This window comes from Camelina sativa, chromosome 20, assembly GCF_030686135.1.
Source record: "Camelina sativa cultivar CO46 ecotype springtype chromosome 20, ASM3068613v1".
Classification (NCBI taxonomy): domain Eukaryota; kingdom Viridiplantae; phylum Streptophyta; class Magnoliopsida; order Brassicales; family Brassicaceae; genus Camelina; species Camelina sativa.
In genome coordinates this window covers 36,319,124-36,331,064 of record NC_141899.1, presented here as the reverse complement: position 1 = coordinate 36,331,064, position 11,941 = coordinate 36,319,124, and the positions used below count along the sequence as shown (strand labels likewise).

The window sequence follows — 11,941 nt, the reverse complement described above, 5'->3', positions numbered from 1 at the left end:
CCATGAGCTTATCCACGCACTCAACTCGAACAACAAGTGCTCAGAGGAGTTCCTTGCCATGAAGACGGATATCTCTAAGGCGTTTGACAGGGTCGAATGGGCATTCTTACAAGACTCATTGAAGCTGCTGGGCTTCTCAGATCATTGGATAGGCTTAATCATGAGCTGTGTAGGGTCGGTTCAGTACCAAGTTCTGATCAATGGCACTCCTTTTGGTGAAATTATCCTAACGAGAGGCATAAGACAAGGTGATCCATTATCTCCTTACCTCTTCGTTTTGTGCTCTGAAATGTTGGTGAGAATGCTAAAGCAAGCAGAGCATGAAGGCAAGATTACAGGCTTGAAGGTTGCTAGAGGAGCTCCACCAGTGTCCCATCTTTTGTTTACTGACGACAGCATATTCTACTGCCAAGAAAAAGATGAGGAGATACAACACTTGATCAGCATTTTGGAGGAATATAGCATTGCCTCAGGTCAGAGGATCAACTATCAAAAGTCAAGCTTATATTTTGGGAAACAAATTCCCATGGATCGTAGAGTGACCATTAAGAACTTGACTGGGATTTTTGAGGAAGGAGGGGATGGTTTCTATTTAGGATTGCCTGAGGCTTTTGGAAGCTCAAAAGTTCACAGTCTGAATTACCTCAAGGAGAGGCTCAGCCAAAAAGTATCAGGATGACATCACAACTTCCTATCCCCTGGAGGGAAAGAGATCCTCCTCAAGGCGGTAGCCATGGCTCTACCAACCCACACGATGGCTTGTTTTAAACTTCCAAAGACAATCTGCCAACAGATGACATCGATCATGGCTGATTTCTGGTGGAAAAATAGTCAGGATTCTAAAGGAATGCACTGGAAGTCGTGGGACCAACTAAGTAAACCGAAGCAAGAGGGTGGATTAGGCTTTAAGGATATTGAAGCTTTCAATATTGCTTTGCTAGGCAAACAACTCTGGAGGATGTTAACACAACCACACACCTTAATGGCGAGGATCTTCAAGAGTAGATATTTCCGCAAGTCCAATCCACTCCAGGCGAAATTAGGATACCGACCCTCATTTGCTTGGCGGAGCATTCATGAAGCTCAAGAATTAATCAAGCAGGGGGCAAGAATGGTCATTGGGGATGGTGAAAAACAGTTGATATTTGGCGTGATCAGTGGCTACATTCCAAACCAGCTCGAGGTGTCATGAGAGTCAATCAGCTTCCCTCACACTTTTATGATGTGGTATCCTCACTTTCTAAAGTGAGTGATCTATTACTAGAGTCAAAAAAAGAGTGGAGGAGAGATATTATGAACTTAGTTTTTTCGGAAGAGGATAGAAGTTTGATGGAGGACCTTCGACTAGGAGGTAGGCATAAAGCTGATGGCTACACTTGGGACTACACTCGAACATGACATTATTCGGTGAAATCTGGGTATTGGGTTTTTACCCAAATCATACAAACTCGAAATCGTCCTCAGGAGGTTACTCAACCAAGTCTGCATCCTTTGATTCACCAAGTGTGGAAAACAGAAGCGAGCCCCAAAATTCAGCATTTCCTATGGAAATGTCTGACTAACTGCATCTTGGTTGCAAAGAAACCTGTCGTATAGGCATCTGGCTAAGGAGGATGGCTGTTCTCGATGCCCCAATAAGGAAGAATCCATTAACCATCTTCTCTTTCAATGTACTTATGCCCGACAGGTTTGGGCCCTCTCTCCTATCCCTGCTCCTCCAGGTGGAAATTGGGTTGATTCCTTCTATGCAAATATGTATCATGTCCTAAACATAGCGAAACAACATCCCCAGACTGATGGCCTAGACAAGATTATTCCTTGGAAATGCTGGGAGCACAAGCGGTTAGAAGGGCAAAGTCAGTCATAGAAGTGGAACTAGAAGCAATGAGGATGGATATATCAATGATGTCTAGATTAAATTATGATCGAATCATTTTCGAGTCTGACTCTTTGACGGTGGTTAACATGTTGAACAATGAAGAAAGTTGGCCAACTTATGCTCCTACACTTCAAGAGATCAAAGAATTGCTTCCAAGATTCTTAGAGGTAAAACTTATATATTCTCCAAGAATTTGTAATGGTGTGGCTGATAGGGTAGCAAATGAGTCTCTTTCCTTTTAGGATTATGATCCTAAGTTATACTCTGTAGAGCCATTATGGATCAAGCATTTTCTAATGGTGGATAAACCAAGTGTAACATGAATTGGTGAATGGACAAGTTGTTGTTGAGCCAAAAAAAAAAAAAAGTGACAATTGACAAACAAACTAGCATACCTATTTTTCTAATTCATTTATTAACTGTACAATTTCATATTTTTGTAAGAGACTGATGTAATTTTTTTAAATAATAAATCTATAAAAATTAACATAATCATAATGACGATGGTAAGATTGGTTAAGTAAATTTTTGTAAGAAACTGATGTAATTTTTTTAAATAATAAATCTATAAAAGAGTGTAGAGGGCTCTGTCTTTTGGGTTAAGCTCTTATTTTTGTTATGTTTCCAATTTTTGGTTGTTCTTGCAACATCGATTGTTTCATTTATATTAATATTTCAAGAGTTAAATAAAAAATCTATAAAAGTATAATCATAATGATGATAGTAAGATTGGTTAAGTAAATTTTTGTAAGAGATTGATGTAATATTTTTATAATAAATCTATAAAAAATAAAATAATCATAATGGTAATGGTAAAATCGGTTAAGTAAAAAACTAAAGCGAACACATAAATGAAAATAATTTTAAATCAGTTAAAAAGATGAACAAAAGGCAAGAAATTTGCATATCAAAATTATGAGAACGCACGATTAACAATTTTTTTTTTTATGTATGAGTACATTAAAACATCATATTGTTGAATTGCATGGTTATTTTTCAACATATCATATATATTGTAGTCTTAAACCAAGTTTAATGATATTTTTGATTGTCACAATAATCCAAAATTTATATTATTACATAGTACAAATCTACAACTATTTTTTAGAAGTTTCTATTATATATAAATTTTTTTATTCTTAGAAGGCTTAAAAACCGAAGCCGGTCGCAAACCCAAAAACAACAAAAAACAGCAAATATAACTTATACATGCTATAACAAAAAACTAAGAAGGATACCACCTACAAATGGCTAAAGGGAGCCTTGGAGTGTAAAGAAAACTCACATGTTCTGAAACAAGCTAAATCAGGTAGCCCAACATGGATATTTCAGGCTGCACAGAGTGTTGAGCCCTCGCAAGAGGACCAAGAAAAGCTCTAATAATCATTTGGATATCTTTTTAAAAGTAGGAGATCTAGTATTAGTTAACAAAGTGAATCCGAAGGTTTCTTTTATTCCAAATGAAATAATGGAGGTTTGATAGATGAGTTTGATGATCAAATATACGTTCTTGTTTGTGGAAGCTGAGATCAACCACAAAAGTGAAAACATAAATTGACTAGGAGGAGACAACCTAGCTCTGGAAGTGAAGAATCTTCAAACCTCAAAACTGAAACCACATTCGAAGAACAAGTGATCCCGACTTCTCAATCGATCCCTTGTGTGCAATCTGTTTCAAACCACCTCCTTCATATAAATGCATGCTTTTTCTTTTCTTGAATTTAAAATTTTATTCAAACAAAAAAAAAAACCTTTTGTACAACGAATGCTTCTGTGTATTTGAAAAAAAATTGAAAGAATGTTAGAAATTTAGAAAATGAATGAAAAAAATCGAAAAAATTGTTAAGAAGGGTGTCGAGTGGAAAACCACAACTGTAAGCCACTGGCATAGCGTTGGTCCCCCATGTCCAGGATAGAGCTCAGCCGGTTTCGAACATTCTTGTCAAAGTGTTTAATAAGTAAAGCTGGCGGAGACTGGGGCTCAGCATGTCGCCTGCCATTTCTCTCCGCCATATATGATATAAGGTGGATTGGAAAACATACCAGAACAGAAATAGATGCAGGCTGGGGATTGAGTGATATGTTAGAAGCACAATCAATTGATTCCACTCTGTTGAAAAGTGGATGGTGAGAAGAGGTAAGGCTAAGTCCTTCCAAACGCTAGCAGCGTGGACAAGAGAAGAATAAATGATCTCTTGTCTCCTCCATTGTCTCACACAAGCCACACCTGCTGTTTTGGCACACCATCCTTAACCCAAACTAATTTATGCCAAGTAATTGAAACACCAACAAGATGTAAGGCCAACCATACGTTTTGACGTCTATAACTTGTTTGAAGGAGCATGATGGCACAAATTCCAATCATGTTCTCTACATCCGGCACAACACTACACTTTAAATTATAATTACAACTTGTTTTGTGTATTCTTGAGAAAATACGAAAAAATAGAAACTTTGTATTATATAGAAAAACATATATATCAGTAGCATCTAGGCATGTCAATATGGGCCAAAGCTCGCGGGCCAGCCCGGCCCAGCCTTAAAAAACATAGGGCTCGAGCTTAAATATATATGTCCAGAAAAAATCAAGCCTTTCGGGCTCAGCCTGTTTGGGCTATAGTATTTTAGGCTTAGCCCGACTAGTCTCGGGCCAGTCCGAAAAGCCCTTTAACAAATATATTTGTACTTTTGTGTTAACGTTTTTGTTTGATTGCAATATTTGATTAATGATTTATTGTAAATAAAGTTTTAAACTCTAATCATAGTTTTCATATTTTCCTAATAACCTTATTTAATATTTTTAAAATTTTCTCTCGATATTTTATATGAATTATATATTGTTTATTTGGTTAAAGTATTAAAATTTTATTTAGTTTTAAACTTTTTCTTGTAAATTAAGTTGGTTGTAATAAATATAGATAAGTTATTAAAATTTTGATTGATTTGTTTTATAATGCATCTTTAAACACTGCTCTTTAAGGCTTATAAGTTTAAATTTTCGATCTTTAACATAAGTCCGGAAAAGCTCGAAAAGCCCTGTAGCCCTGTTAAGGCCCGGCTCGGACTTTGAAATATAGGCTCGGAAATATTTCGGACCGGGCCGGGCCGGGCTCAAACATATGCGAGCTTTACGGGTTTCGGGCCGGACCAGCCCGATTGACACCCCTAGTAGCATCCTGATTTTTTGTATATAGCGATGCGTAAAGATTCAACAAAAAATAGTTTGCATAAAAATATATAAGATTTTTCAAAAAAGATTGAAGTGTTTTCAAAGAATGTTTGCTAGTATTGATGATCATAGTAAAATTATACTCCCTCTGTTTCAAGATATTGGATGTTTTAGCCTAAACATGCAGATAAAGAAATGATAACTTTTTAAAAATTTAACTAATTCTAAACAAAGACTGCAGAATATAAAACCTGAAAATATTCTAAAAGTTGCATAAAAACTTGAAAACATTTTGTATTGTAAAACAAAAATACTTGTCTAAAACATTTTATATTATGAAACAGAAGGAGTATAGTTTTCATAAATACTACTAAAACGTTGATGTTATATTTACGTATGTTAGAAAATGAGTTGCTTATTGATAATTATTAGTCTATTGTTGTTTAAGCTATCAAACTTTAAAATACATTTTATGTTGAGACTATCTTTAGCTTTGACCTTAACTTATGAATTGTCGTTTCCATTTATAAAAATTTATATATTACAGTTTTTTCATTCCGGTCATGAAATCCTCTTGAATCTCTCGATAACCTACTACGTAATAAAGTGGTTAGGGATTAGTCAAAGAGCCTTCTCAGCTCAATATTAAATTTGTATACTGTTTTTATGTTTTATGAAGATCACTTTGTTATCCATTAATGAAAGAAAATATTTAATACCAGAGACTAACGGTAAATATAAATATATTTTGGCCTTTTCTCGTATGATGAATTAATTATATAAAGCGTTTGTTTGTTGACAAAAAAAAAGAAATATACGATTTCAATATATGAAAATTAAAGTTTGACTACTCCATAAAAAACATTTATTATAAAACGTCAATTTTGAATTTTGTCTAAAAATAATCAAAACAATATTTGTAACTTTAGACTTAAGATATACTCAAATAAAGCTTTCCTTATCGCACAACGTATAGTTTTGTAATGATTAGGCTCACAAGGCAACATATATTTGCTATATATATATATGTTGATCAATACGTAACATGGAGATATATAATACCATTTGAAAGATTATCAATCTTCTTGTTAAGTAACATCTGACGAAAGAGAAACACACACAATGTCAAACAGTTGTCCGATCCTTGGTCCTAGGTGTGAGTTATGTAACTGCTCAGGCAGTGGATGCCAATCTCAATTCCCAGGTAATGTTCATCTATTACGTTTTTAGTTTTCTACATATCATAACGTGGATTGAGTTGTGAATCGTGTTCAAATTAACTCGAGTTTGATTTTGCTATTTTTCTTTTTTCAATTGAATACCAAGTTTGTATGTCAAGCTGTCAACCATACTAAATCGTGTTTCAATTGATGAGTCATTTCAGAAAAAAGAGAGAAAAAAAGAAGAACTAAAGATGAAACCGAGTGTAATTCATGAGTTTCAATAATGTTCCGATTTATATTTGAAAAAAATAGATTTGATTAAGTACATCCTTGTTACTTTTTCTAAATTAATTTACAATTCTACTTTTTCCTTTGGATTGGATTCCACAAAAACCGACATCAATTAACTTGTTTTGATCGAAACTACGGTGGACTATTCAAAAAAAAAAAGTTAAAAATTTTCAATCCGAAACCTAATTAAAAAAACCCTAATTGACCAAACATTTGTTTTTTTTTGAAAACTTGAAAACCATTAACCATGTATAATATTAATACCAACGACTAAACATTTGTAGTTGGTGTGCATGTGTGTAGGATTGAAAGTGGAGTGGCCAGAGCTAAAAGGAGTGAGTGGACTTCAAGCAAAGGCAACGATAGAAAATGACAATCCACGTGTGACAGCTTTCATATACCCTGAAGGTGTTTATCTACCATCCATCAATTGTTGCAACCGTGTCGTTCTCTATGTTCCAGCCGACGATTGTCCCAATGGTCCTGTCCTAAACCGTCCAATCGTTGGATGAGTCTACTACTATTTTGTTGTTGTTCTTTTCATAACTCAAGTTTTTCATCTTGAGCTTCAATAATTTTTGAAGTATGTTATACTTCCTTCAGCTGTTCTCATGAATAATAAAATGAAATTTAATTAAGAGCTAATATTTATAAAATCTTGTCTCATTAAGGGTTATATATATTCTATACGCTATAAGATCTTCAACAATTTAAATGTTATGTTGAAACCATATTGTTAATTTTTAAAAAATAAATGCATATACTTTTACTCTTAATAAAATAAAATATATTGAATATGCCTCTTATCTAGCATAAATAATTTGTTAAATTAGATTTCCGTATAAGATTTTTTTTTTAATAGAAAATCTTGTCCAGACCTCCAGATAAATGGTCTTAAAACTAATAGTAATGTGATGTGATTTGATTAATTTCTTACAAAACAATGTCATATTTTATAAAGTGGCTTTTCAGTTAATAGTAAAGATATATACAATGAAAGATATATTATGGTTATTTTAATCAAATGGAAAGCTTACAAAAATTTCTTGAGTTGAAAGATATATTAACATGTTTTAAATGGTTACTTTTATAGGTTTTTTTTTCTTCTGAAAAGTTTCTTTCTCCAACTTTTTTTTTTGTTATTATTAGAAAGTTAGAAACTATGCTACCACTGATATGAGGTGTGATGACTCTCTTAGGATATGATTTTTTTTCGTGGCAATGACAATACGAATAATATGAAAGCTGAGGCAATCACGCGAATGTCTGCATTTCGCTGTTTGGAATCAGAGCCGTGTCAAGACGAAAATATATGATATGCCACTTCAAAAAAAATGCTCCAATTCAATACAAAAAGTTGTGTGCAAAATTAAACACCATTGTTGTTGAACGAAAATAAAAACAATATAACTAAACAAACCAACAAAAAATTAGTTTTAAATATTTTTCTTTCTTTTTTTTTCCAGAAATTTGTTAACTAAATTTTCAAAATCAACTTTCTAACCAATTTTCTCCAAGCAACAACAATTTCTTACAAATGTAAAAATAATTTGGATGAAATTATTTAGGAAAACAGAATAAATAGTATTAAAAAGTTGAAAACTTGAATAATTTTACTTTAATATAGAGAATTGGATTAGTGAGAGACACGTCGAAAGAAAACTTTGTTTACTGAGTTCTGTCAGAAAAAGAGGCAAAGAGACTAACAGAAAAAAGCGATATAAAAATATATATATATATATATATGTTTGTTTACTCTAACTGTTTAATAATTTTTAAAAACCTTAATTGTTGCAGTAATTTTTTTCTAATTACTTAATTAAAACCAGCCCAATATTTGTTTCATATTAATCTATTATTAACAAATTATAAGGATTTACTTCGTGGTACACCACGGGACTATTCGTTTTCATAAACTATTTAAATAGGTTAGTATACTAATATAATCATGTTTTTTAGTTAGTTAATATAAATATTACAATATTATATATATGTTGTTGTATTTGAAAAATTTATTCCATAGTAAATTTCTTTGTTTTGTAATCAATGTTACACTGTTATATATATATTTTAGTGTTTTTACAATAATTAACAGTACTTGTTAATAAAATTATATGGGTTGACTTTAAAAGAACAATAAATAAGTGTACTCTCAAAAAATACAATGAACTATGATTAAAATCAAATTTGCTAAAATAACTATATTAAAAATTACATCTGTATTTGTAAATATATTTAGATTTTAAATAAAAAAAAGTTTTTGTATTTTTAATATATCTATATGTCCGTAACATTATTAAACTATAATAGAATATATTTAATTTATAAAGAAGAAAAACCTTTATACAATTTCTATAAACACAAAATATAACAAATATTTGTCGGTTCTCTATTCCAAATGCATGATTGTCTCCATGTTAGTAGATCCTAAATAGTAATCAACTATGTATGACTTTAACGGGTTGTTTTGTCTCCAAGTAAATAATCCACCTGCGATTCACAAATCAGTTGATGGATCAGTTTGGACTCACACCGAAGATTACAAAAGCTTCCAATACTTGAGTATATAAAGATACAAAAGTTCACACAACAAATGCAAATACCTTAAAACCCACAAAAGCAATTATAGTTAATGCTCTAGAGTCAAGATTGAAATTAAAAGAAAAAAAACTGCCACATGATTTATCAAACGAAGAATGACATATATATCAAGAATGACATATTTTGCAGGAGCTGGCTGGGTTTGTACCAAGCCGCAGGATCCGATGCCAAGTATGGGAGCTACTAACTTTCGAAGGAGTCTCTCCCCCCTACACGCTGAAGTCGAGGCTTTCATTTGGGAAATGCGCTGCATGATCGGACATGATTACCATGACGTGGCGTTTTACTCAGACTGCGCTGACTTGGTGAAGATGGTGTCTTCGCCAAAAGACTGGCCGGCGTTCTCCACTTATCTTGAGGACATCACGATGGACAGGGAGGAATTTTCTTCTTTTTCCTTATCTTTTATTCCTAGGACTGCAAATGTAAAAGCGGATTTCTTGGCACGCTGTGCGCGCACATCTCCGCATAATGTTCTGTATGTAAACAATTTCCCTCCGCATTGGCTCATCTGAGCTAATCTTTTGTTGACAAAAAAAAAAAAAAAAAAAAAAAGAATGACATATATATCACGGTTTCACCTCATAAGCAAAACTTGAGAAATGACATCAATGACAAAATATGTTCTTTTTTTCCTTTTTGTGTTTTTTACCGTAATGGCTAGTTGGAGCGTTAACAAAGTATTTATAATGCTTTAAGAAATTTTTGAGGGTTTTGTGTGAGTTAGTAGAAAAAAATATTGAAAGTTATTTAATTTAAATATTTCAGAATGGTTGATTAGGTATATGCTATTATTATGCTTGTATGTAATTAATTTTGATACTATATGATGTCAAAATATTTTGGGTTAATTGCACTTACACCCACTTTGGGTCAAAGTTCTTACACTTAGACCATCTCCAATAGTTTTCACTATTTTTACCTCTAAATTAGAGGAACTCTATAATAGAGGTGACTTTTGCTCCAATGAAACCTTTTTTTTTTCCTCTAAAACGAATATTCTGTAGAGATTCTTTTTTTAAATTTTACTATTAATACACCTTTTACTTATAAAAATTGCAAACTAACCCATTTATTTTAGTATTTGTGAAACTTTCATAAAATTATGATACTATGTAAAGTTTTAACATTTATAAATATTATTTAAAGATCACATTTATTAAAATAAATACATTGCATCATATAAAATAATAAAACATAGTAGATTTTTTTAACCTCCACTTCATTAAATTATGATTAAACTATTTAAATATATATTTTATTTATTTTGATCATAAATATAGAAGTATTAAAAGTTCAAGGACCATTTCATAAATAAAAAAGTTCAACTCTATAATAGAGGAAAAAATAGAGTTCCTCTATATATAGAAGAAAAAAATAGAGATCTCTATTATAGAGGTAGAAATAGAGATGGGTTGGAGTAGATTTTACTCTAAAATAGAGTTAAAAAGCATATATAGAGGTGGATTGGAGATGCCCTTACACCTACTTTAGATGGAATGTGTACTTTTGGGTGTGTTTTGCATATGTGGCTTATTTTTTTGGACAATTTTGATCTTTGTATTTGATTTGGAGTAGAAACAAAAATTGGTGGAAGATATATTCTTTTTGAATCGATTATTTCTCTTTTACTCTTACTTTTCTTTTGTTGTCACTTTAAGTAGTTACTAGGTTCGGACCCGCACGTACGTGTGGAGTTATTTTTGTATTATTTTTAAAAAAATATAATTGTCAAGCGATCAAAACCCGTCTAATATGTCTTATTGCAACGTTTAGTTTTTTTTTTGACTCGAAAAAATCTCATTTCTCGTAATTCATATGAGTATGTCCGTATATATTCTGTTTGAATTCTTGTTCCCAAAATTCTCGTCCCGTATTTTGTCATATAAGAATATATCCACACAAAATTCTCATAACCTGATTACTATGGAACTAATTTGAACGATTCTCTAAAATATACTAAATCTGTTGTTTATTTTTTTTTTCTTCTTAATATAAATGGATCAGTTTGGCAATATGGATATTTGATATCATTTTTTTAACCCTTAAATGTATTCCCCAATTAATAGTATAGATTTCCTTCAATAATTGAATGAAATATTCCTTAGTTATACTAATGACAATTTAATGTAAATAATATAGTAAGAGAAGGGCAAATAATAAAATGGGATAGAAAGTGTGAGTATTTTATATAGGAGATACCATAAGATATTTTATTAAAGAGAATTCTATTAATTTGGATATTATTAGTTTTTTTAAGTAATATATGTGTCCGTAATTGATGGAGAAATAAAATTACAAAATTGTTTCATGAGGGGGAAGTTATGGTATTATATCACTGGATTTTATAAATTTTAACTGGTCATTAGATCCCTATATATCTCAGCTATTAGTATAATTTTATTACTTGTTTTCATTTTTATTTGACTGGATTTTCTAAATTTTAAGATTTCTGTAAAAACACTATATCTACATATTTATATATAATGTTTAACTACATAGTTATCCAAATTAAAGTATATATTCATGTCATTTTAATTGGTGATCATATGTTTTTTTTGGGCAAATATAGTTATTATTTTTAGCAAAAGAATAAACATTGAGCCAGTTTCAAATGATTTCCGATTCTTTCACTATTAGAGCTTTATAATATTATTAGAAAGGTAACATTATTTATATTTGTGAAGATATGATTTTAAATATATATTTTTACATCTCATAATATAGTTATATTATTATATTACAATACATAGTGAAATTAATTTAATTTTGAAAATATGTAGGGGATAATATTTATCAAATTTTGAATAATATTTATCAATTTTAGAATTTATAGGA

General features: G+C 31.4%; 2 protein-coding genes across 2 annotated transcripts; both read left to right on the top strand.

The window, feature by feature from the left end:
- Positions 1-1,824: 1,824 nt before the first annotated feature.
- LOC147919960 (uncharacterized) lies at positions 1,825-2,202 on the top strand. The gene is made up of 2 exons (XM_087504184.1): positions 1,825-2,046; positions 2,122-2,202. The coding sequence occupies exons 1-2, from the start codon at positions 1,825-1,827 to the stop codon at positions 2,200-2,202; spliced, it is 303 nt and encodes a 100-aa protein (XP_087360310.1).
- A 3,913-nt stretch (positions 2,203-6,115) lies between these two features.
- Positions 6,116-7,158, top strand: LOC109131329 (inhibitor of trypsin and hageman factor-like). The gene is made up of 2 exons (XM_019242171.2): positions 6,116-6,252; positions 6,806-7,158. Exons 1-2 carry the CDS (start codon positions 6,171-6,173, stop codon positions 7,012-7,014), a joined length of 291 nt encoding a protein of 96 aa, XP_019097716.1. The 5' UTR covers positions 6,116-6,170; the 3' UTR covers positions 7,015-7,158.
- Positions 7,159-11,941: the final 4,783 nt, after the last annotated feature.